At 43.2% G+C, this 26275-nt stretch overlaps 2 protein-coding genes and 1 pseudogene across 3 annotated transcripts in view; 1 reads left to right on the top strand and 2 right to left on the bottom strand.

Annotated features, from left to right (window-relative positions):
• The window catches only part of LOC106988614 (plasma membrane ascorbate-dependent reductase CYBRD1), a 34524-nt gene extending 11578 nt beyond the window's left edge, over nt 1-22946 (bottom strand). The window contains exons 1-2 of the mRNA XM_027055505.2: nt 22613-22946; nt 5859-6067 (exon numbers count right to left, since the gene is read on the bottom strand). Coding sequence (XP_026911306.1) covers nt 5859-6067; nt 22613-22805 — 402 coding nt within the window. The 5' untranslated portion in view covers nt 22806-22946. The remainder of the gene's footprint in view (nt 1-5858; nt 6068-22612) is intronic.
• LOC106987849 (G protein pathway suppressor 2-like) lies at nt 9731-14990 on the top strand (annotated as a pseudogene).
• A 137-nt stretch (nt 22947-23083) lies between the features above and the next one.
• Nucleotides 23084-26275, bottom strand: part of DCAF17 (DDB1 and CUL4 associated factor 17) — a 58931-nt gene continuing 55739 nt past the window's right edge. For both annotated transcript variants that reach the window (XR_008295431.1, XR_008295428.1), the window contains one exon: nt 23084-25023. The gene's annotated coding sequence lies outside the window, so the exon portion shown is untranslated. The remainder of the gene's footprint in view (nt 25024-26275) is intronic.

Below are 26275 nucleotides of genomic sequence, written 5' to 3'. Positions count from 1 at the left end.
TATTTTTTTTTAAATGCCCCAGAGGCTAGATTTCACAAGCAGAAAAGAATTCTACACTTGAAATGCTTTACAACCCATAGGTAAACATGAGGAAGAAAGAAGACCTTTCAGCCTTTTTTGGTTGCATTCTTTGTTGCTTACCTCCGTCCTTCCCTCCTTACTCTATTTACTGAACGCACCCGGACACTAGCTTCCCTTGGCAGGTAAATCCTGACTTTAAACAAAGGAGCTAAGCCAAACCCCAACAGTGCTAAGAGCACAAACTGACTTCACAAACTCGGGTGAATGGTCTGCACGCGGTTAAACTTGGAGACTGAAGTGCAGGCAGTTGTGACCGCATAAGCCAGCAGCAAGCCAGCGCCTGCACCCGCTCCAGGAAAGTGGAAACTTCCTGTTCTCCAACCACAAGCGGCAGCTCCAAGGATCTAGAATTCGTCTTGATTCAGAAAGAGAAACTGCTTCCCCTTTTTACTTTAAAAAATTTTTAATTTATTTTATTTTACGTTAGAGAGAGAGCACGAGCGTGAGAGAGGGGCAGAGGGAGAGAGAGACAATCTTAAGCAGGCTCCGCGCTCTGCTCGGAGCCTGACTCGGGGCTCAATCCCACAACCTTTGGGATCATGACCTGAGCTGAAAGGAAGAGTCGCTAGACTGAGCCACCCAGGCACCCCTCCCTTTTTTAACTTAAGAAATCTGACAGAAGTATGTCTCTGTCAAAGCATATTTTTGTGGCTCATGAATTTTTGCAACTAAGAATACAGAGGCAGGAATCTCTGTAAATCATAATAAGTAGGGAGCTTAGCTCCTACCAAAAGCCTAGAATTCATTTCTTTCCACTGGGAAAGGAAATGTGCTTTCACTTAATTTCTCCCTGAGCACATCTGGGTGATCTGTTCTGTCACTTGTATGGAGAAGCAATGCAAGTAACTTGAAAATAGCTTTTATGCAGCAAAGGAATAAAGTTGGAATGTTGTCAACTTTTCCTGATAAGAAACTGTTCACCTGGTTCCTGAACAACCACAGGCACCAAGCACAACGTGAGTATTCACAATCTGTGGTGAGGGGACACCTGTCTGCTTGTTTGGTTTTAAAAATTATGTATATATGCTTTGCATATAACATAAGATTTACTTGTATTTGAAACAAAAGAGCCACAGGTTCAAACAAGTCAAACAAGACACATTTAAAAATTTAATAAGCCCCCAAACCAATCCCACCCACTCCCACAATGTGGCAGTGGGTTGGTGTATTCTGCCATACCTTTCTTTACACATAAACACATACATGCTTTTTTTCTCTTTCCTTTTTTATTTTAAATGACGTTTTACTAAACATATTACTTATTCTCCAGTATTTTTTATACTGAAGAATATATCATGATTTCACTCTTGGTCAGTAGACATGGCTACATTCGTTGTAATGGCTGTATGATATCCACCATGGATTTATCAAAAATTATTTAACCATTCCCTCTTGATGGATATTTAGTGGCTTCTGGTTTCCTGCTTGCATAAACAATGTTGCGCTAAAAATCCTTTTTAGGGGCACCTGGGTAGCTCAGTTGGTTGGACATCCAAATTCAGCTCAGGTCATGATCTCATAGTTCCAGCCCCGCATCGGGCTCTGTGCTGACAGCTCAGAGCCTGGAGCCTGCTTTGAAGTCTGTGTCTCCCTCTCTCTCTGCCCGTCCCCTGCTCAGGCTCTCTCCCTCTCTCTCTCACTCCCTTTCTCTCTCAAAAATAAATATTAAAAAAAAAAATCCTTTTTAGAGTTCTTTACGTTACAGTATTTTATTTCCACTCTCTCCAAATGTGGGATTGCTAGGTTAAAGGGTAAGCATATATATATATTTTTTAATTTAGTAGATATTAACACACTACTTCCCTAAAATTTGGTGACAACGCATTTTCCTGTCACTAGTGGAAAAGCAAAAGTGGAGAGCACCTTTGACCACTCACACCCTTGGCAGCAAGGAACATCACCATTGTTGTCCTGTTAGTCTTGTGGGGGAAAATGACATTTTATTGTTGTTTTATTTTCTATTTCCCTAGCTTCTTAGTGAGGTTGGACATTTTATATGTTGATTGGTGATTTAAGTGTTTCTTCTGTGACCTGCCTGTTCAAATCTTCTGTTTATTTTTCTGTGAGGTTGCCTTTTTGTCATTAATTTTTAGGCGTTTTTTTATATTACATATTAAACACATTAAGCCTTAATATATGACATGACTATCCCCATATCCCTTTGTGCAGTTTCTGTTGACTTTGGTATGTTTTGCCCCACATAATTTGTTATTAAAATTTTTTTTCTTTTTTTAATGCTTACTTATTTATTTTGAGAGAGAGAGAGGATGAGCAGGGGAGGGGCAGAGACAGAGGGAGAGAGAGAATCCCAAGCAGGCTCCACGCTGTCAGCACAGAGCCAGATGTGGGGCTCGATCTCACAAATAGTGAGATCATTACCTGAGCCGAAATCAAGAGTTGGACGCTTAACTAACTGAGCCACCCAGGTGCCCCCCTCCATATACTTTAAAAAATTTTTTATATAATCAAATATGTCTTCTTTTTCCTTTATGACTTCTGGATTTCTTGTCAACCTGTGGACTCCCCAACTTCAGATTATATAGATTATTTGCTTCTTAATTGTCTTTTTCTCTTCTCATTGGGTTTTTAGGAATCTTTTTTCCTTTGTGTTATATACAGAGTCCTTTCACTTGTTTGGTCTCTTCCAAATGGATAACAAATTATGATGGTAACATTTATTAAATAAGCATTCTTTCTCCACTAAATTGAAATACCAAAGTGCCGAAGAAAAAAAATCGTGTACTACTTGGACTGTTTCTGTCCTCTCTGTTCTTTCCATAACTATATTTTGTTTACTCTTGCATTAATAGCTTGTTTTGAAGGCAGGTCTCCCTTCACCTCTTTTTCAACATTTGTTTGATTATCCTTGGATATTTGCTCTGCAAGTTTAAAAGTACTATTGGGCTTAAAATGAGAATTCTATTATACATATAGTTGAAGAGGGAAAGATATTTCTATATTAATTGTTCTCTTTTAGTAACATGGTATCTCTCTAATTATACCATGTTTTCTGTTTTTCGATAAAATTTTATAGTATTTTACATATTCTACCGATAGATTTTATATTTTCATTGTTCAATTTATTCCTACATATTTTATAATTTTATATTCACATTATAAATGCATTCTACTTCTTGTTCTAAGTGGTTATTTCTAGTTTACGCAAAAGTTATTGAATTATGCATGGCTATCTTCTTTTTTTTTAGTATTTTTAACTGTTTATTTATTTTTGAGGGGGGGAGGGGCAGAGAAAGAGGGACAGTAGAATACAAAGCAGGCTCCAGGCTCCGAGCTGTCAGCACAGAGCCTGATGTGGGGCTCGAACCCACAAACTGTCGGATCATGACCTGAGCCGAAGTTGGATGCTTAACCGACTGAGCCACCCAGGTGCCCCTGCATGGCTATCTTAGATCCACGCACCTTCCCAAATACTCATTACTCTAACCATCTCTGGGTTACTAGACATACATTCTATGTATTTGTTTTTGCAAACTGAAAAAAAGTCACAAATTCTCTATTACTTACACAGATTTTTTTCATTATCTTGTAGCTAAAACCTCTAAAATAAATTTGAATGACAAAGGTAGCAAGCACCAATGTCTTATGAATATAATGGAAATGTCTTCAATATTTCACACTGTAAGCTGGTGTTTGCTGTTGGATGTTAGTAAAGGTGTTTATCATCGGGGCCGCCATCTTAGATGTCAAGATGTAGTACACAGTGGCTCCACATCTAAGAGGAGTTTGTTTTCTCCCAGTGTGCTAGAAAAGTTTAAAGTATCCGTTCCTAGAAAGTCAAAGATACAAAACAGTCTGGACCAGTGCCTTTTTTAGAGATAGATTTCAAAAGATCTTACCAATTTCATCTAATATTTTATTGTCCTGTTTAGTTTTTTTTTTTTTTTATGTTTATTTATTTTTGAGAGAGGGACAGAGACAGAGTGTGAGCGGGAAAGGGGCAGAGAGATAGAGGGAGACACAGAATCTGAAGCAGGCTCCAGGCTCTGAGCTTTCAGCAACAGAGCCCAACGTGGGACTCGAAACCGGGAACCTGAGATCATGACCTGAGCCTAAGTCGAACGCTTCACCGATTGAGCCACCCAGGTGCCCCAATCCTGTTTAGGTTTTCTAATTCGTCTTGGGTCAAATCTGGTAGTCTATATTTGGCAAGAAAAGAATCCTTATTTCTTAAAGATTTTTAAGTATATTATGATATATTAAAATTTAACAATCTGTCCTAATTTTAAAATAATATCTGTATCTATGATTAATTTTTTTCTTATTTTGAAGGTTGTATATTTTGTTTTTTCTCAGGTTTGCAATGGTTTATCTCTTTTATTTTTTTTAAAGAACCAGCTTTTCATTTCATTTATAATTTCTTCTATTTTTTATTCATTTCAGTTTCTTACTTCTCCTATATTCACAGAAAAGTGAAGTTCACATTCATATCCCAATTAGATAGCTGGCTATATACTGTCCTAAGGAAGGGAAGTGAATTGCCGTAGTTCACAAAGATTTTTCAACAAAATGGTTACCACCAAAAAGATTTTAAAAATTCACCTTTTACTTTAGTGTCCTAGAATAGCCAAATCCTTACCACACTCCATTAACTTTTGTTCATATACACTGCTCTCAAATGTATGTGTTTTTAATAAGTGAAGAAAAGACAGGGGAAAACTAAACTAATCACTGAGCCTTCAAAATCTAACAAAGAAGTAAAATTCATGTCTTCACTCATAAAGTTAGGAAAAAGAAATGACAGGGGCACCTGGCTGGCTCAGTCAGTTAAGCACCCGACTCTTGATTTTGGTTCAGGTCATGAGTCCGGCATCAGGTTCTGTGCTGACAATGTGGAGCCTGCTTGAGATTCTCTCTCTCCATTTCTCTCTCTACCCCCTCTCCCTCTCTCTCTTTGACTCTCATAAATAAATAAATAAATAAACTTAAAAAAAAAAAAAAAAGGAGGGGCGCCTGGGTGGCTCAGTTGGTTAAGCGCCCAACTTTCGCTCAGGTCATGATCTCACAGTTTGTGAGTTTGAGCCCTGCACTGGGCTCCGTGCTGATAGCATGGAGCTCACTTTGGATCCTCTCATTCTTTCTCTGTCCCTCCTCTGCTCATGTGTGCACATGCTCTCTCAAAAGTAAATAAACATGAAAATAAAATTTTATAAAACAAAAAAGAAAAGAAAAATGATAGAGGAATATGGGAAAGAAATCTTGCCTATGCTTGTTTATTCAGCACATGGAACTTGAAGTCCAGATAATGGCAGTCTAGGTGTTATGGAGATAGTAATTTCCCTACATAGATATGTCCATATTTAAAATCTCATGCTCAGGGTGCCTGGATAGCTCAGTTGGTTGAGTGTCCAGCTTCAGCTCAGGTCATGATCTCACAGTTTGCGAGTTCGAGCCCCGCATTGGGCTCTGTGCTGACAGCTCAGAGCCTGGAGCCTGTTTCCGATTCTGTGTCTCCCTCTCTCTCTGCTCCTCCCCCGCTCATGCTCTCTCTCTCTCTCTCTCTCTCTCTCTGTCTCTTCCAAAAATAAATAAACATTAAAAAAAATTTTTTTTTAAATCTCATGCTCAAGCTTAAAGACTGAATTCTGCAGTTCTGGTGGCCCTTCAGGGAAGAATACTTACAATGGAAACAAAATGGAACAGGGCCTAAAGGGAATGAGAAGATTATTTCCAAGAGATATGAATGTGTAGAAAACATCTACAGTATCTGAACTGTTTTGCTTTTCATATCATGCTTACAAATATACTGAGACATTGACCTGTAAGATGTAGAGTATGACGACCGTCAGTCCGACCCAGCTGTGTAGACTGTACATGTTGGGGATATTCTTGGCATTGTGGAAATCAAAAACAGCCACCAGAGAGATAATTGCAAGAATGGCAGCAACAGCGTGTAAACCTGCATGGATGGATTTCATCAGGAGCTTGCTGCATTTCCAGGTCCATGGCAGTCTGTATACGATGATGGCTAGAAAGAAGCAAAAGGGGACAGAACGTGGCATTGTTGTTTTTAATTAACACAAGTTGAACAGTTTGACGCGCCGAACACTCCCTTCCATGAAACCCTTTTCACCTGGCTTCTGCTTCTCCCCTCTTCCCTGCCTCTCAGGGGTTCATTCTTGGGCTCTTTTGCCGTCATCTTCTTTATTTCTGACTTATGAACAAACTGTGGTGGCTCTCAGGGTCAATTCTAAGACTTTTTCCTCCCTCTACACTCTCTGTGGGTGATCTCATTCACTCCTTCACTGAGATGCTACCTACATGGCAGGGACTCCCAAATTCTCACCTCCAGTTCACACCTTTTTAAAGTAGGCTCCATGCCCAGCATGGAGGCCAACATGGGGCTTGAACTCACAACGCCGAGATCAAGACCTGAGCTGAGATCAAGAGTCAGACGCTTAACCAACTGAGCCACCCAGGAACCCCTTAAGCCCCGAACTTTCTTCTTACCTCCAGACCCACAAAATCCAACAGCTTCTTTACATCTCTATAGAGGTGCCTCCAAATATCTCAAACTCAACACATCCAAAACCAAATTATTAATCTTATGACCTGGTTTCCTCATATAGTCATAGTTTGATAAGAAAAGACAGACTAAGGAATATATATATATATATATATGTATATATATATATATGCACAAAGATTTAACCGAACAAAAGAGTATATCCACATATTTTACAGAAAGGTATATCCAAATATAGATAAACATAAGAAAGATGTCAACTTCACTAGTCAACAGAGAAATGCAAATTAAAATCAAATGAGAATATGTCTACCACATATCTGAATGGCTAAACATGAAAAATGCCAAGTATTGCAAAGGATGTAAAGCAATCACAGCTCTCATGTTCTGCTGATGGGAGTTTAAATGGGAACAAACACTCTGGCAAACTAGCAGTATTCACTCAAGCTAAACTTATGCATAACTTATGATCCAGCAATTCTACTCCTGGGTATATGCCCCAAAGGAATATGTACATATGTTCACCAAAAGACATGCACTAGAATATTATTAGCATCACTATTTATAGTGGCCCCAAACTAGAAACTCCCCAAATGCCCATCATTAACGGAATGAATAAATAAACTGTGATATATTTACACCATGGAATAATATACAGCAAAGAGAATGATCTATAACTAGAACATCACCCAATGATATGGATCAACCTATAATGTGGGTGTCAAGAAACCAGACATAAACAGTTATAGACTATATGGATTCAATTTATACGAACTATAAAAACAGGCAAAACTCATCTCTGCAATAAGAAAAGTCAGGATAATGGTTGCCCTTGTGAGGAAGTGGTATAGTAACTGAAAAGGAACATGCAAGAGATTTCTAGCTTTCTGCTAATGTTCTGTTTCTCAGTCTGAATGCTGGTTACATAGGTGTTCAAGGAGGGAAGATTTCACCAAGCTATACACCATATGTACATTTTTCTGCACGTAGATTAAACTTCAACAAAAACATTTTTGAATAGCATTTTTTTAAATGTGCTGGTTTAAGCAATAGATTACATAGCCATGTTAAGCAGCATGCAATTTTTGTTCTGAAGACAATATCCTGCCCCTACCCACCCTCATTCTCACCCCTCCAGTCCATGTCAGGAAAACTTTAGAGGTCTGAAAATGTATGACAGGTGGATAAAGTCTGAAGAATACTTCCTCTGGAAGGTGGATTCCATTATAACAGCAGTGTATATTGCTTAGTTCCAGCACGAAAAAAAAAAAAAGCATATTCCCACTACAGATGTTTATAATTTAAATATATAGAACTTCATAGGATCACAGAAATTTATGGCATTATCTAGTCCATTCTCAGTCACAAAGGCATAAACCTACAAAGACAGATGTGGGTTCAGCCTCTTTAAAGCCTACAGCAAAAGATGTCAATCTTCGTATTCTTTGGTTCCATTCCTTAACACTTGACAGCCCTCACCATTAAGACAGTCTTCTTTTTATCTAGTCCAAACTCTGAAGGATTGCTACTTACTAATTTTAGTGCATATATGGATACCTTATAAATGTTGATCGATTATATTTCCTCGAGGACATGGAGACTTTTTGGATAATCATTTCTATATTCAATGAACCTTTTCAAGCCATTTAGTGCAACCAGGTATACCAGTTGACCCTTAAACAACGTTATGACCCCAACTAAGTTGAAAATCCACATATAACTTTTGACTCCCCCAAAACTTCACTACTAATAGCCTACTGTTCACTGGAAACCTTACTGATAACATAAACAGTTGATTAACACATATTTTGTATATGCATTATGTACTGTATTCTTAGAAGGAAGTAAGCTAGAGAAAAGAAAATGTTAAGGAAATCATAAGGACAATACATTTACAGTACTGTCGTGTGTTTATCCAAAAAAAAAAAATCCACCCGTAAGTGGACCTGCACAGTTCAAACCCATGTTGTTCAAGAGTCAACTGTACTTTTAAAATCTAGCTCAATGTCCCTTCTCATCCTTACTTCATCCTCTCTGAAGGAAGGAATGCATTTTGCTATTTCTCCTTGTATCCTGAGCCTAGAACAGCCCTGGGCTCAAAGCATGTAGCTCCATAAGTATGATTTTTAACTCTTATTTTGAGATAATTGTAGATTTACATGCAGTTGTAAGAAATAATACAGACAGATCCCATCTACTCCTCACACAGCTGATAACATCTGATATTACCAATGGTAACATCCTACATAACCATAGTACAACATCACAACTAAAAAACAGACATCAATATAATCCACTGACCTAATTCAGATTTCACTAATTTTATTTGTGTGTGTGACTTTTGCGTGTTTTTTTAAATAAATGTAAGATACTTTCTTCAGGCTGATCAAAGTCTAGAAGTCAAACTGAAGTCAACTCAGACACATGGTTTCCCCTCCTTATGCTTTTTCTCCTTGGAATTAGTGGATATACATATCCCTATGTACATGTGATTCTCAAGTTTTCATATAAATCATATGAAACATATATGATTCTCAAGGTTTCAAGGAAAGCAAATGTCTCTTTACCCATGACTTTGTGACCTTTCATCCACACAGTGGAGCGTTTTGCAATCTGTGTGATCAGGCATTAGTAAAATAAAAATGTGGATAATTTGAAAATCTAATAATACATCTCACCCTCTTCTGGGTTAACATGATTTATTACACACACACACACACACACACACACACACACACACACACACACAACTGAACCCTTACACACCATGCTAAGTGCTCTATATGTTTTCATCATAATTTTTACCTCAACTCTGTGAAGAAGGTATGATTACTATTACCATTATACAGAGGAGAAAGCTAAGGCAGAGAGATGTTAAGTAGCTTGCTTAATCTCAATTCACATTTTAAAAATAATTATTATTGTTGCTATCATCATCATCCTATCATCCAGGCACTGCCCTTATCTTAGATGAGGGAACTTGAACATCTATGTATGAAAAGGAAATACGTGGACTATGTTTGCTTGAAAAGCAAATTATGAACAATAAATCACAACAGCTTTTTCTCCCCGATCTGGATCCTGTTGTGTTAAAAATTTCCAAAATCAAAACTAACCTCTGATATTAGAAGTCAGGAGTAATTATCATGACCGAGAGAAGTTACGATGGTTACCAGGAAGATTCTTGGGTGCCTGGGATGTTGTTTCACCATCCAGGTACGTGAGTGTGTTCATGTTATAAAAACATGTAACTTATGATTTAGGTACTTCTCTGCATGTGTGTGGTTCTTCAATAAAACACTTGCCTAAAAAAAAATGTTCAGTTAAGAATTTTTATTCTTCTAAATACTACAGGCATCATAGAGGAATGTGTTGAATTTCCTGCAAAACTAAAATCTTTGCTCCTTGAGTGTTAAAACTGGATTTTTGAACCTTGCACATTTACTCAAATGCTTTCAGACTGGTTGCACACAAGCTTTCCTTCTCTAGCAGTAGCATGAATGGACACAATGTAATCTTTTATTGATGATTTGGGGTTACCAATAAAACATACTGTCCTATTACCAGCGGAGAAAATCCTAAGGGGCTTCTAGAGCTGGAGAGGTGCTTCCCTCCCATCCGCATGAGCCCAGGCAGTTACGATGTTTCAGCCCCTGGGTCTAGTTTAGAGTTCTTCAATCTCCTCTTTTAGTTTCTTGCTTAGGTTAGGGTGCTTACCCTCTTCCATCATCCTGTATAATCTTTTCTTCCTACCACCCTTGAGTTCTAATTTATACCTTTTTATGTTGACAAAAATCAGAACCTCTGTTAAATCAGGGTGATGGATACATGGGGATGTTATGTTACTTTCCGTATGACTGAAAGAATTCTTACTATTTTTCAAGTTAAAACAATATTTTTGTAAGTTCACAAACCCAATAGCGAATTAATCTCAGCCACTAAGTCGGCAGCCCGCGGAAACTGGAGGGGGCTCTCATGTGAGTGAGGCCTGGAGTTTCTGCCTCTCCTGGGTATGTGGAAATTCTGCCAAATATAAATAGTTGACTATCATTCAGAGTGTTCTTTAGATAAATGAAGGATAACTGCAAAATGTTACATTTGCATAAAGTGTTTACATGTTTTTAAAGATGTATAAATAACAAAAATACGGTGGACTCCCAGAGAAAAGGGCAATCTTAACAAAGCAAACCACATTTCTTAAACAAGAAGCTACTCTCAACAGCTATAAAAACTGCCTGGAGAGCGGAATTTAAATATTTCTTGCTTTTTTGGCTTGGCATTTACCTAGACACCATTCCTGAGGTTCAGTGAGAAGGAAGAAAAACGTCTCATAAGCCCACGAGGAGGGGAAACGGCATCAAACGGCTACTTGTAACTGAAACAAGGGTTTTCTGTTAGAGGCCCGAGTTGGCAAGACCATAACATGAACACATATATATGTGAGAAATACATTTTAAATCTTCTTCAGAAGAAAAATGATTGGTAGTGGAACACTCCAGGAAGAAAGAAGAAAGAAAAGAGAAAAGAAGGCAAAGAAGGAAAGGGAAAAGGAAATCAACACCTGTGTAGAATTATTTCTCGGACAAATGAAGGCGAAAATATAGTAACTTGAACTGAATTAATTAGAAAATTTCTCAGCTCCTAGCTGCATGATCAATGCAGGAATGTGTGAAAATATACATTCTCTAAGATGTAATCTCTGGTTTGACACCAGCTTTCCATCCATAAACTATCTATAGGCAATACAAATTTTAGATCTGTCAAAGCGTATGTGAAGAGAGAGGCACTTGGAGAAATGTCCCCAAACATAGAAAACAATTTGACTCTAGTTCTTCCGTGTTTCAGTCTTGTGATTCATGAAGGTAGGGGCGTGTCTACTTTGTTCAGTGTCATATCTCAGCAGTTAGCACACAGCCTGGTACATAGTAGGACTTCATTAAGTGTTTGTTGAATAAATAAATTTTTTAAAGTACAGTAGGGGCGCCTGGGTGACTCAGTCAGTTACCCATCTGTCTTGGGCTCAGGTCATGATCTCACAGTATGTGGGTTCAAGCCCCACATCCGGCTTTGTGCTGGCAGCTCAGAGCCTGGAGCCTGCTTCAGATTCTGTGTCTCCCTCTGCCCCTCCCCAACGTGTGCTCTCTCTCTCTCAAAAATAAATAAAAACTTAAAAATAAAAAAATTAAAAAGTACAGTAATTCATTATTTCCCAGCAAATGAGCAGATCCTCTTTGAAAATGCACAAATCAAAAACTCAAGACAACCTGTACTGCTGATCCAAGTGTAAGACCAAGTGGTCCTTTCAAGCAAGTAAAAGGTAGTCTACACCTGGGCCCACTTAACAGCTTGACGTATGCTTTAAATGAACCCCCAAATAGGGGTGCCTGGGTGGTGCAGTCGGTTAAGCGTCCGATTTCAGCCAGGTCACGATCTCGCGGTCCGTGAGTTCGAGCCCCGCGTCAGGCTCTGGGCTGATGGCTTGGAGCCTGTTTCCGATTCTGTGTCTCCATCTCTCTCTCTGCCCCTCCCCCGCTCATGCTCTGTCTCTCTCTGTCCCAAAAATGAATAAACGTTGAAAAAAAATTTTAATAAATGAACCCCCAAATAAAATAGGAGTAATTGTTTGAAGTACAGTGGAATTTTAAAACACTTACAAATTCTATTTAAATATGGCGTATGCGTTACACTTTCCTTAACCCTTTGAATGAGGTATTATTTTGACATCCTTGGTATACGCTCAGAGCAGGATTTACTAATTTCCCCATGCACCCAAGAATGTACCAGACTCTATGCAAAGATCTCCAGTTTAAATGTAAAAGCAGAGAATCCTTTAAAATAATCTTCTTGGAAAGATTCCTACGGTAGCTGTCAAAGAGAACCTGAACTTTGAAGCACGAATGCCTGGAACCCCGGCCTGCTAGAGCTGCGCTAGCCGGAGCACCCGAGGCTGGATTGGGGCGGGGGGGGGGGGGGGGGGGCGCGGGCACGTGACCCGGGCTGCGTTGGCTGGCCGCGGACTGACCGGCGGGCTTCCGCCTGGGCTGCCCCGGCGCAAACCACCCCCGCCCAGCCCTGGGCGCCCGCCTCCGGGTAGGCCCAGGTCGAGGTCTGGCAGTCAGTGGCAGAGCCGGGCGCCCCCGGCCCAAGCGTCCTCAAAAGCACCACGCCTGTGCTCCTGGAGCGCCCCAAGCTTTCCAACGTCGTGGCCGGGCGTTGCACCAGCACACAAAATGGAGTGGGAGCGCAAGCGGCCAGCGGAGTAAGAAGAGGTGGACAAGACGATGGAACAGAAGATGAAGGAAGAACAGGGAGAAGGGAGAAAAAGGACACGGCATGTGGCATCCACACGACTCCTGAAACAGAATGCTACGGGCACCAGTGACAGTCACAACAAAGTTTATTACAATGAGAGGCAAGGCCGACCTATCGGGACCAACACTCTTGATAAGAGTGCGGCCCCAAACAGCCGGGGTACAGAGTTTCTATAACCGATCACATCGTTTTATCATCACCTGGGAACAGAACAAAGAAACAGTTTCCAGATGAGTTAGAAACAGTTGCCAGTGAGTTAGAAACAGTTGCCTAATGAGGTGTTTATTTTAGACTTTCTGCCTCCAAGTTGCAACCAGTGGATCTCCTTGACCCTGCCTCTGATGCTCTTTTCTTTGAACTTTTGTTTCCTTAATTGGTGAAGCCTAATTTACAAGAGTATGAGGGGTAGTTTACAAGAACAAAGCAAGGCTGTTATCTCTTAACCTTCAGTGTCAACACAAAGCTGTTATTTTTCAAGCTAAGCGTTAGCCCTACACTACAATTTAACCCTTACAGGCAGAGAGAATGTCGCTAGAGGAGAACAAGGAACAAATCCTGAAGTTGCAGGAGAAGCTTGGGGCCCTACAGGAAGAGAAGCACCAGCTTTTCCTACAGCTCAAGAAAGTTTTACCTGAGGGTGAGAAACGGAGGCTTAGGGAGCACAGTGACCTGACCAGGCTGACGTCAGCTGCGCAACAGCAGAGCCTGACTGTTCACACAGGAGCTCCCCTCCTCAGCATGCAGAAGAGCCCCGGAGGGCACAGTCGCCCAGGCACCCTCTTAGTGGCTGCTGGCAGGGCCAAACAGATGTTCCCACCCCAAGTACTTACAACCCTGCAGGAGGCGGGCTCAGCAGCAGCTTTCGCAGGGACCGCAGAGGTCGGCCAATACCAAGGCCTGCTTATGGGACCGCCCACCTCGCTGTGGACCCCCTTAGCCGGCCCTAGGCTGCGCTCAGAACACCTTCCGCGTTTCCGGCACTGCGGTACCTGTCATGGCCACAGCCCTGTGCAGTGCACAGCCACCATCAGCCCACCCAGATAGGGTTCCTCCAGCCTGGTGGTGACCTGGCCTGACAAAAGCCCTTGCAAAAGCAGATGCAACATACTAACCAACGGACTTATTTTCTGACTCTTCCTCCCTGCACCGCATGCACCCCCAAGCTCTGCGTCCAGCCCCTGCCCTCTTTGCCTCTGCCCAGCTCCCTGTGCAGTGCACCTGGCAGGAGAGTCGGGCTTTGCAGCTACCAGCCAGCCTGGCCCTCGGCTCCATCTTCATCCAGCACAACCAGAATTCGCCATTCTACCACAAGTGACCATCAGACTTTTGTCTTCAACCTCACCGCCACTCCCTGCCATGGGTGAGGGTCCCCAGTGTGTCCCAGTCCAAAAAAATCTACCTGCCACTGCAAAAAAAAAAAAAAAAAAAAAGAAAGAAAAGAAAAGAATCTGAGCTTTGGAACATGCCTGTGTATTCAAACCGTCTCGACCTTTAGAGAATCAAAATGTAGGAAGTGATTTGGATGATTTGGTAGATTTGTTTTAGTATCTTGGCACTGAAGCATCTCTTTAAAGTGACTGAAATCATCACACAGGTGGCTACCTGGTATCGAAGAGTGTGTGAAGAGAGAAAAATTCAATTAATTGCTAGATATTTAAATACCCAGAAACTCTGCATTGTAGAAACATAAGCTATATTTTCTTATGCTTCACATCGATATTATGTAACAAATTAGAAATGGTACTGGCTCTGATATCACCTCTTTGACCCTAGTCAGACAATCTTTAAACTTAGGAGCTGAACGTCAAATCTTAGCCAGCTCTAAATATCTAGGGCTCAGGTTTTCTAGAAGAAAACTGTAACTCAGCTCTAACAAACTTAAATGGGAACAGCTTGTAGACAGGGCTACATTTTACTTATTTGTTTTACACAGTGTCTGGCATGCAGTAAGTGTTTAATAAATGTATGCTAATTAAATAGGATGATATATGAAAACTGGATGAATGAACAAACTTAGAAAAGTACAGCCAAAGTCTGTACAGTTCTTTCAAAGCCTATTTTTACCTTTTAAGAAAGTTTCTCCTGGAAGAAAAAAAAAACGTTATAAAAAAACATTTCTGGTCTATTTTCCCAACAGAGAAGATTATTCTTTTTAAGGGAAAAATTTAAATCCCACAAAGTCAAGACAGAAAGTCACTTGTAAACTGGGAGGTATGGAGTGGATTTGGTCCATGGATGTGTTTTGTTTGGTCAGCACAATATTTGGGGGGTTCTGTTTTCACTTTGTGGCTGGTTTACTTTTAGACTGAACCAGTTTTTTTAAATCTGTATTCTCCTGGATAATGGGAAGCTCTAGCCACTCGGGGCTGGCGTCCCCATAGAGCCACAATCTGCTGCAGCTAAGAGGTTTCCTATTTTGTCAAAAGTAGACACTCTCCAGTTCTTTACAGTCTTCCCTCCACCCTCAACATGCACACACAGAAGGCATTTCCCTTCAGCTGTATGCGGATCTGACCTTTCGTTAATGGTCTTAGTTAACAGATAACGTAGCTTCACACTAATGTTATTAGGAAACACTGCTCACAATAAAATGACCCTCTGATTGGTAAACTGTGTCTAGACTGGGAAAAGTAATGAAAAATCTATAAATACGTGATAAGAATGCCAAACTCTGGGCTTCCCAGAGTGCAATGATAACTGTTATACCCTATGTTGCTTTCCTAGGGCTAGCATAACAAATTACTAAAAACTGAGTGGCTTCCAGTAACAATAAATGTATTCTCTCATTGTTCTGAAGGCCAGAGGCCCAAAATCATGGTGTTGGCTGGACTAGTTCCTTCTGAAGGCTCTGAGGGAGAATCCAGTCCATACCTCTCTCTTAGCTTCTGGAGGCTGCTGGCAGTTCATGGTGTTGCTTGGCTTGTTGACACATCATTCCAATCTGTGCCTCCATCTTCATATTGCCTTCCCCTCTCTGTGTCTGTGTCTCCAATCTTCTCCCTTCTGAGGACACAAGTCATTGGATGTAGGGCCCACTCTAAATCAGGACGATCTCATCTTGAGACCCATAACTTTACTTCTGTAAAGACACTATGGTCACATCCACAGGTCCTTAAGAATATGACTTGGACATATCTTTTTGGGGGACACTGTTCAACTCAGTATATATCCCCTGCAGGAACACTGGAAGCCAGATCTATAGAGTATTGCAAGAGATACTGGCTGCTTTGGGGCATGGAGACCTAAAGCTCTGATCCCACCAATGCAGATCTCATCTCCTGGTGAATAAACTGTCACCTGCAGAGAGGCTAGTTTATGGGGGGGATATATGGTTGCTACATGAACCACTGCAGAAAGGATGCCTGTTTGGGGCACCTGGGTGGCTCCGTTGGTTAAGCATCAGACTCTTGCTTTCCGCTCAGGTCATGATCTCATGGTTCGTGGGATTGAGCCCCACGTTGGGCTCTGCACTGACAGTTCAGAGCCTGTTTGGGATTCTCTCTCTCTCCCTCTCTCTCTGCCCCTCCCCAAACACACTCTCTCTCTCCCTCTCAAGATATATTTTTTTAAATCACTTTAAAAAAAAAAAGAAAGAAAAGAAAAAGGATACCCGATGCAGTCACGCTAGCAAGCTCTGGTTCCTATCCTACATCCTCCTAAGTGGGCTGGTGCCCAGTGTGATCTTGGCAGTCTTGTGTGTCTGAATGTTTAGTTGAACACAGAAAGACATTCTCGTGGGTGCTACACACCTAATCCACTTCACATATTTACTTTATAAACCATCCTTGTAGGTATGGCCCCTGGTTTAGAGGACTGCCCAAACTTGCATTAATTTAGTAAATATTTATTGAATTCTGACTGCATGCTAGGTAATGTTCTACACACCATGGATACGGCAGTGAGGAAACCAGACAACAGAACTTACATTTTAGTAGGAGAAGCCAATGAGTGAATAAATAACTAAAATAGTCAATGGTCAGAATCTGGGTAATACTGTATTTTAAGTTTGGCATCTATATAATTATCTGAAGGACTGGGTGAGAAGTGTGATAGGGAAAGAGGAATCCAGGATGACTGAATGAACATCCAGAAGGATGGGGTTAAGAGTACGGTTGTTTTTAGGATGATAGAAATTGTAACATGTTAGAAATAATCCATGGCGGGGGGGGGGGGGGGGGAGAAACTTAGTGGTGCAGAAGGAAAAGGGGAGGACTGAAGTGATGATGTCTTTAGATAGGCAAGAGGAGGCACAGGTCGTACTTAGCAACATTCTAATGACCCTGAGGCCTTTAGAATAAAGATGCATTTCCAATATAATATGACACCCATTCTTCCCTAATAAACCAGTACTGCCAAACTGGCTGAACAGGATAATCACTGAGGGGGGAGGGAGAGCACATTTACTTTAGATGTTATTATTATCATTATGAGTAAAATTGCATTTTGTTACAGAACGAATCACTCAGTCATTCAATTGCTATTTATTGGCCTACCAGTTGCCAGATCTAGTTGTTATTCTAGGTGCCAGATATACAACAGTGAGCAAAGTAATCGTTTCTAAAACATTTTTATTAGTTACATTACAAAGAGATCTGCATGTATTTATAACAAAAAATGTGTTTTGGGTTGCCTTGAATTGTGTCTTCATGCTTTGTAAAAACACTCATTTCCCTAAAATTGGTAGGTATTATTATTAATAGTGTCCTCAAGGCTGGGTTTAGAGTAGGTATCTGGGGCATTTTCTCCACCATCTTCTTTGCCAGGTGCTACGCCAAGAGCCTTTTCAAATCATATTTAAGTGGACTTGGATTTGGTCATTTTGAGATACATTATTAGGCTATGCCAACTGCCTTAATTTAAGGCCTACTCAATTTCTTTTTCTTAGTCTTTTAAATGTTACTTAAATGTAGTTAGATTCTCTCACAAAGCCAACTTGAGATCACCATACTATTCAATTTCTCTTCCTTCAGTTTATACAGTAAGCAGAGTTCTGCATGTGGAAAGGGAAGGAGTATAGAATTGCTGAGGCTTCTATTCACCCAATTTATACTTGAATTTTCTACCTTTTACCAAATAACATATTCCACCCTGCTGAACCTTTTAAAAGGTCAACTGCCACTTTGAGAGGGTTTGTTTCAATCTTTTCTGTGGCCTTCTTTTCAAGGGCTGTTTCTCTGATCTCCTGGCAGTGTACTTATTTCATGGGAAACATTCCTTTTAAGAGAAGTACAAAGCCTCTTCTCAAGTTCCCTTTGAAATTCTTCCTCATTCATGTTCGCTAGGTTTCCCACTAGTTTAAAATTTTATTTCAGTTTTAGATGTCCTATTGTCTGTTATATTCTATTTTAGAATACATAGATTTCCCCAAATGTATTTGGACTATGTGCGTTTAGGTATGCATGTACCTGCCCCCCTCCCCCCATCACCGCAACACACACACACACGGGCATTTATTTTGTAACTTTTGTGCTTACTCCAGAGCTTACTTCTTAAAGGTGCTTCACAGGACTCTTTACTTGTTCTCAAATGGTTTTACATGTTGTCTACTGTCCGTGTATTATATTTGTAAGGCATTTTATGCTCAGAGTAATAACTGGATTTCAGCCTTCCCCTCCTCATCTCTAAATATTTGTGCACCACAGACAAACTCCATTTCATTGTGTTCATTACTAGGGATCTGAAAGAGCAAAACCTAAATATTTCCTCACTGAAACAGTAAAGAAGTCTGTTTTAACATGGCTAGTCTGTAATGTGTGTTTCCCTCCTGGCTTACAAAGCCAACTCTTTAACACTGGCCCTGCAACCAGAGCCCTCGTCCTGCTGGATAGGAGCAAGTGTGGGGTGACCAAGATTCGTAAGAACTCAGTAATACAACGCATGTGCCTGTATGTATGAAAAAGCTTATGTTTATGTCAATGAAATACATTATCTGATTAAAGTGCTTTCCAAGTCTGGAATCCAAATAGTAAACAGGATGGGGAATGTTGACAGAACAAACATTCCAAAACTAATACAAAGCCCGTAACTTAGCTTAGGGGAAACAAGGTTTGCATAAAAGCAACAGATGACCATTTCCAAAATATCCATTCACACGTTTTTGCTCAAAAGTCAGTATGAACAGATTAAGAAAAGTCCAAAGTTTCAAGAAACTAAACTTTTAGGAAAACTCTAATGGACTCTAACACGAATAAACCATTTCAAAGTGTATTTGAGATGAACCTTTTTTTGCTTCTCTTAAGAATACTTTGCAGAAAATAAGCATATTGCCATAAAAGCAGAGAAATGAACCTTGAAAATAGAGCCACTGGAAACATACTACTTCCCTGGGTAAGGTACTTAACTGCTTTGTGTCTTGGTTTATTCTTACATAACTGTGAAAGAACGCACTCAGTGGGCATACAGGAAGCATTCAATAAATGCCAGCGATTGTTTGGTGACTGTCTCCTCTCTTGTAAGTCAGGAAACAGCTAATATCATCTGTGTTTCCCTTACCCTCAACTATGAGAAGACTCTGGAAAGTTTCCTGGTATTAGGAGCTGCTCTGAAGGGCTGGTTGGAAAAGATGAAGAGACTGTTGCCACTATTTGGAGCAAACAGGAGATGTTCACAGCTCTGGCCAAACTGAAGGGCCCCACCACGAAGGAAAGAGTGTTTTTGATGACAGTGACTTTGGGACTTGAGTCTGTTTTTCTCGTTTTAGGTCACTGGCAAAATAACTGGGACTTATGTAACGAAATAACTTGGCTGGCCAATGGCAGGCGCACCCGCATGCCTGTCACAACCCAGGTAAGGGAAGCATTAGCAACTTGTCTGCCACTACATCCCAGAGTGGGAGAATGCTGGCCACACCTGCTGAAGGCTGCAGCACGAGCTTTAAATGGAAACAAAAATCTTTTCTTCAGAAATGAGGTCGGAGCTTTTCTGTTAGCTTGTTTGATTCGGAGAGCCAGATATGGCTGTAGAAAAGGCAGCCCGCTCGGAGACAGAGCTAGAGGTTTCGGCCGGTGGCACCTCTTTCTGAAGCCTTTACACTTCTGTCCATTATTTTCTTTTTTATTAAAAAAAAATTTTTTTTAACATTTTATTTACTTTTGAGACAGAGAGAGAGAGAGAGCATGAACACGGGAGGGTCAGAGAAAGAGGGAGACACAGAATCCGAAATAGGCTCCAAGTCTGAGCTGTCAGCACAGAGCCCGACGCGGGGCTCGAACCCACAGACCGCGAGATCATGACCTGAGCTGAAGTCGGCCGCTTAACCGACTGAGCCACCCAGGCGCCCCGTCTGTCCATTATTTTCTGAGGTATAACCTCAGCTCACCATTTTCTACCTTCTTCTAAATACTTTGTCTGCAAGGCCTTTACTTCACTTTTCGAAAAGTGCCTACAAAGAAATGGCCCTTGCGCCACTGGCTGGAGGTTCCTCCAGCCAAACAGCGGAGGAAGGAAACTGTCAGGACACAATACCACACACACACACACACAATACCACACACAACCACAATAAAAACTGCCATGGATTGAAGGAGGAGGGGGGTGGACAAGCAAAATGGGTGAAGGCGGTCAAAAAACTTGACTTCCAGTTATAAAATAAGTCCAGGGGATGTAAGGTACAGCATAGTGACTACATTAATAATATTATATTGTATATTTGAGCCATTGCTAAGAAAGTAGATCTTAAAGGTTGCTCAGGGGGTACATCTTAAAAGTTCTCATCACAAGGAAAAAAAATGCGTAGCTACGTGAGCTGTTGGAAGTTAATGAGACTTACTGGGGTGACCGCTTCGATTTATAAATCACATGTGTGGGGGATAAGCTTAGGAATCCCCCGGGCTTACACCAATGGGTTAACAAGGCATAATGACATACAAAGTCATAAAGTGCTCACACCTGAGTTTGGGTAAGCCAGATTGGCACTCCAAGAATAGGGGAATGCAAAGACACCCCAAGAATAGGGAGGCACAAAGGTGCCAGGAGTAGGGAGGTGCAAAGACACCCCAAAAGAGAGGGGGTGCAGAGTCCCCAAAATAGAGAGGGAGAGGCAAAGGCCTGAGACAGAAACGGTGCAAAGGTGCCTGATACATAGGTATAGGAAATAAACAAGATTAGATGTTCAGGGTGAAAGCACCCCCAATTTAGTAGTATAGCAGAAAAGCTGCTTTCACAGGAGAATAGGGCCAGGTTAGGTAAATTGGTGAACTGGACTATGGACTGCTGTGCTGCTGCAGGCAAAGCAGCCGGAAGCAGAGATGGTTAACAAAAAGAAAGGTGCCTTATTCACCCTGAGGCTATTCCCCCTATCTGTCTCATCCCCTAGGCTAGCTAAGATAAACAGGCACTGCGCCTCCTGTCTGCTGTTAACAACCATCTACCCATCTGCCCGGTGCCCGGATTTTGTTTTATATTGACCCAAACCCCAAACCCCCAAAACTGTATTTCTTCAAAACCCCCCTCTTCCCTCACATCCCCAAGTTAAAGTTCCTAGTTTCTTTGTCTCTTTGTGCACGCCCATCACGTTTGCAAGCCTTCTGATCTGAATAAATACGGGGCAAGGACCCTTATTCGGGGCTCTTGTCTTTTTCCTGGACATTAGCCATCTGTTGCTTTCATCCTGTGTCTGCTCTTCTGCTGGCCAGAAGAGAACTCTAGACTTAAGAGTCTACGACACACACATATAATCTTACACATGACCATGTTATACACGTGAAACATGTTGTATGTCAGTTATAGCTCAAAACAAAAACAAAAACGAAATATGTCATCCACTGAACCCTCCCTCTGGGCTAGCCTCATCCCAGAGCAGGAGTACACGCCCGGAGCTGCACTCTCGTGGGGCCAAACGTGGACACAGCAAACCCCAGGGATGTCTCAAGCACAAGCATCTCCGGGAGCCAGGCACCCGCAAGCCCCACCTGCCAGCTCCCGCCCCACTTCAAGGCCAGCGCCCAACAGGAAGCCCCGCGGGAGAACTTTCGCTGGTCGGAAGCCACAAAAACAAGTCTGTGAAGGCAGGGCAGCCTAACCCCCTTTTGAGTCCTGGCAGTTTCCTGGGCTGGACTGAAATGAACGCTCTAGGAGACGCGAGACTAGAGCTGATGCTTCGCTCACCCCGACCACCTTCACTCAGGCCTGAGGATGGGGCAACAGGAGACCAATTCTCGCCCTACCCTTTCCGCCTTCCTCTCCTAATCTGCAGCTGGGAAGAAAGTTCAGAGGAAGGCCTCGCCTAAAGAGCGTTTCGGCACCCCTGATTGCGCAGGCTCCGTCCACGGGGGCAAATTTCGGGGCCAGGGACGCTCCGCACTGCGGCCTCCCTCCTCCGCTCCGCTTTCTGGCGTCACGCGGCTGCCTCACGTGCGCCCCGCGCCCCCTCGCAGCAAAGAGTTAACCAAGTGGGGCCAGCGCGCCGGGCCACCCGCTCCGCCGCAGCTGTGCCCAGCCGCCCCCCGCGAAGCATCTCGTGGCGGTGCCCGCGCCTCGCGCGCCGCCGCCGCGCCGCCCCTCCCCGCTCGCCCACGTCGGCCCGGGGCAGGCTCCGCGCGCCCGTGGCTGCGGGCTCCGTCCCGCCGCCACGCCCGGCCGTCTCCGCGCCCCGGCCCCCGGCCCCCGGCCCCCCGCGCTCGCCGAGCTCCCCCTCGCACCCCCTCGCTCGCCCACGTCAGCCGCACTCGGCTGGGATCGGTCGGGGAGCCCGGCCGGCGCGTCCCTCCCCGCTGCCTCCCAGGAGGTGCCCAGTACCGATGCCCTGGATGAAGACGAAGCCAGTGACCACGAGCACCGGGTGCCAGTTAAACTCGAGCGCGGTCCCATCCCAGCCGAGTCCCTCCCGGTAGTGGAGGACCCAGATGAGGGTGAAGAGCACGGACAGGAAGCCGACGAGCAGCGCCGACACCAGCAGCCCCAGAAAGCCCCTGTAGCCGTCCATGGCCATCAGAGCCCCATACTCCGCGCCTCAGCAGCGACAGAAATTCTGCCAGGCGGCGGCGGCGGCCTCCGGGCACTCCTGGGAGCCGTCTCCGCCCGGGAGGAGGGGCTTCCTCGCGGGCCTGCCGGAGTGTGGGGCCTCCCGAGGGTGGGCAGCTCGCGCTCAGAAACCCGCCCCACCCCCGAGATCTCGGGCCGCCCCCTGGCCCAGCATCCGGTAACCGATTCAGTTCGTTGTTGAGAGCGAGAGAGCGCGGAGGATTCCATGCCCGCGCTTGCTTTTGACTCTGCCCTCGTCTCTTATTTGTGGGGAGACGAAGGCAGTGGTGCTCGCTCTAGGTTATAAGAGATGGGACTGTGTGTCGATGTGGATTAAGGAAGCCTCCAGAGCCCCAGCCCTGAGGATTGGCCGTCTTCGATGCCAGGAATGCGCCAAGGAGGCCCTACCTAGCAAAGCAAACTACTCGCGGTTTGAGCTTTCGACAGGGAAGACAGACATCGTCTGGACCCTGGACTTGCCTATATAGTGTCAGAAATAGTAGATCTTAAATGCGCTCACCTGCACAAACCTATTTGTAACAAAGCCCTGCTTTGATGAAGTGAAGCCTCTTCACTCTTTTGCCCTCTTTCCAGCATCATTGTCACCCTTCTCCATTAGACAAGGGACGTGGTGTTGTCATCTGCTGCTGTTAAGGAAAACGTGGCTCTGGCTGTTAGGGCTTCTAGAATGCATTTGGGAACGTTCACTTCTAGCCGTCGCCTGTAGCTCATCTCCAAGGACTGGTTTACCGTATTGTGTCGTTGTGCCATTTTGAAAGCCCTGAGAATGTGCAGGTGCTGTATGGAAGTGCTTTTCAACAGAAAAGACCAGTTTTCAGCCCAGGAAGCAGGAGTGTCAAGCCCTGGTGGTAGGGCAGGATCAAGGGTTAAGAGTAGGAGGCTGCACACTTCACCTAGGTCATCATTTTTCCCTTGGTGGAGAAACAGAGGGAGAGTAAGCAAATGGAAAAAAAAGGACGCCTCCCCGCAGTACAAGGTTTTCTAATGGTCTGGCCCAACCTAGCCCTCCACTCATCCTTTCACACCTTTACCCCCCTGATGTCCATGGTTGTAAACTTCTCACCCAGATGACCACTCTATCCACATGCTCGCTTCTAAATTTTCCTGACTCCCATCTCCACCAAGAAACCTTCCCTGAATCTGCTCCTGCCTCTGTTTTATGCCTCCACCTACTCACCTCCCCATCCCATGCCTGGCTGCATCATTTATCAAGATGTGATATAAACATCTGTTCCTGTGGCTGTCTCCGCTCCCCAAACTGCCCTCTTGAGAGTATTGTCTAATTTATCATTATATTCTTCCTTGGCATGTAATAGTTACTCAGTAAAGTTTGTTGGGGAGATGAATCAAACTGAGTGTGCCAGGGTCCTAGCAAGAAACAGGTGGTACACTCCAACTGGGCAATTTAGCAATGAACTGGACTATTTACAAAGTTGTGGGCTGGGTGTGGGAAACCACAAGGATTTTGCAGTGCCCAGGCCTGAAGGAAAGAGGGTTACTGGAATCCAGAGACAGAGCTATGTAAAGAGGGCAGTATGACTGAGGTTATGGCCTTGAGTTGAGGGACACAGCCAGCCTGCAGCAACCCCACAGGGAGAATGAGAGGCAAGATGAATATCCCAGCTGTACTTTCTTCGTCTCCAGTCTCCTGTCCAGAGTCCCAAATGGCTGACCCTAACCAGAAGCCAGAGGATAATTGATCTAGTCCGTAAGGGTTAGCTTCTCAGGACATACAACAGAGGGGGAAAAGGTACAAGTAAACCTGTAGGAATAAACTATCACCAAATCTTCCAGTTTTATTTTTTCAGATTTTTTTGGTTCCTGGGTGCTGCAAACGTTTCCTGTTTAACTTTATACTGCTTCTCTTCCTTTGTGATCTTTAACTAGCAGTTCCTTAACAATGTCATTGTGTCCCTATTCTTCTTCCTTAAAGTGTCTACTCCTTGTTCCCAGTTAACTTCACCCTTTTAACTCGGCATCTGCACTTCACTCATGAGTTAATTTTTCTCCACAGAAGCAGAAAATAAGAATCTCTGGGATTCCAGGGGTGCCTGGGTTGCTCAACTGGTTAAGTGTCTGACCCTTGATCTCAGCTCAGGTCTTGATCTCAGGGTCGTGAGTTCAAGCGTTGGGCTCCACTTTGGGTTCTATGCCGGGCATGGAAACTATAGAGAAGGAGAAGGAAAAGAAGAAGAATCATCTGGGGGATTCCAGATTCCATTTAACAAAACTTCTCAGGAGAATGAAAACATGGCCAAATGGTACAGATGGTATTCAATCATCTTGAAGTTAGAAGCTAAACTGAGAGACTTTCAATTTTTAAACTTCTCAAAAGTTCAGAAAGAACAGAAAACCAATGAATCATGGAAGCAGTGATTAGTAAAAGTGTATTTATTGCATACACACCAAAAAGACAGTTTGTAAACTGGGAGCATTCAACCCAAAACATGGAATGAGGTTCAGGAATATAGGTGTATTGTTATAAAGCAGCTTATAGGGGCGCCTGGGTGGCGCAGTTGGTTAAGCGTCCGACTTCAGCCAGGTCAGGATCTCGCGGTCCGTGGGTTCGAGCCCCGCGTCAGGCTCTGGGCTGATGGCTCAGAGTCTGGAGCCTGTTTCCGATTCTGTGTCTCCCTCTCTCTCTGCCCCTCCACCGTTCATGCTCTGTCTCTCTCTGTCCCCCCCCCCAAAAAAGCAGCTTATATAGTTAGATAGCAGTGATTGTTTATTTTTCACAGTGATTGGTTGTATTTCTTCAAATTTATTTATTCTGAGAGAGAGGGAGGGAGGGGCAGAGGGAGAGAATCCCAAACAGGCTCCACGTTCAGCTCAGAGACCCATTTGGGGCTTGATCTCAGGGCCTTGTGATCACAACCTGAGCCAACATCAAGAGTTGGACACTTAACAGACTAAGCCACACAGGCGCTCCACAGTGATTGGTTTTAATACTAGAATTTTCTTAAAAGATAGGGAATTGAGGGGCGCCTGGGTGGCGCAGTCGGTTAAGCGTCCGACTTCAGCCAGGTCATGATCTCACGGTCTGTGAGTTCGAGCCCCACGTCAGGCTCTGGGCTGATGGCTCGGGGCCTGGAGCCTGTTTCCGATTCTGTGTCTCCCTCTCTCTCTGCCCCTCCCCCGTTCATGCTCTGTCTCTCTCTGTCCCAAAAATAAATAAAAAACGTTGAAAAAAAATAAAAAAAAAGGGAATTGATTAGTGGTTATATCGATCTTAGGAAACAGTTCAAGTTTTGCTTATGATTTCCAGAGGCATAAGCAAGAAATGACTTTGGCAAGTCAGTCTTGCAAAATGAGCTAAATTAAGCTTTGCTTGTATAATTAAACTGGTTTTGTTTGCTCGGGGAATTTTCAAGCTTGGTCTTTGTCTCTTATCTTAACATCCGTTAAAGACCTAACTTT

The sequence above is a fragment of the Acinonyx jubatus genome, chromosome C1 (genome assembly GCF_027475565.1).
Source record: "Acinonyx jubatus isolate Ajub_Pintada_27869175 chromosome C1, VMU_Ajub_asm_v1.0, whole genome shotgun sequence".
Taxonomy (NCBI): domain Eukaryota; kingdom Metazoa; phylum Chordata; class Mammalia; order Carnivora; family Felidae; genus Acinonyx; species Acinonyx jubatus.
The sequence above is the reverse complement of the archived record's forward strand: the minus strand, read 5'-3'. Positions and strand labels throughout refer to the sequence as shown.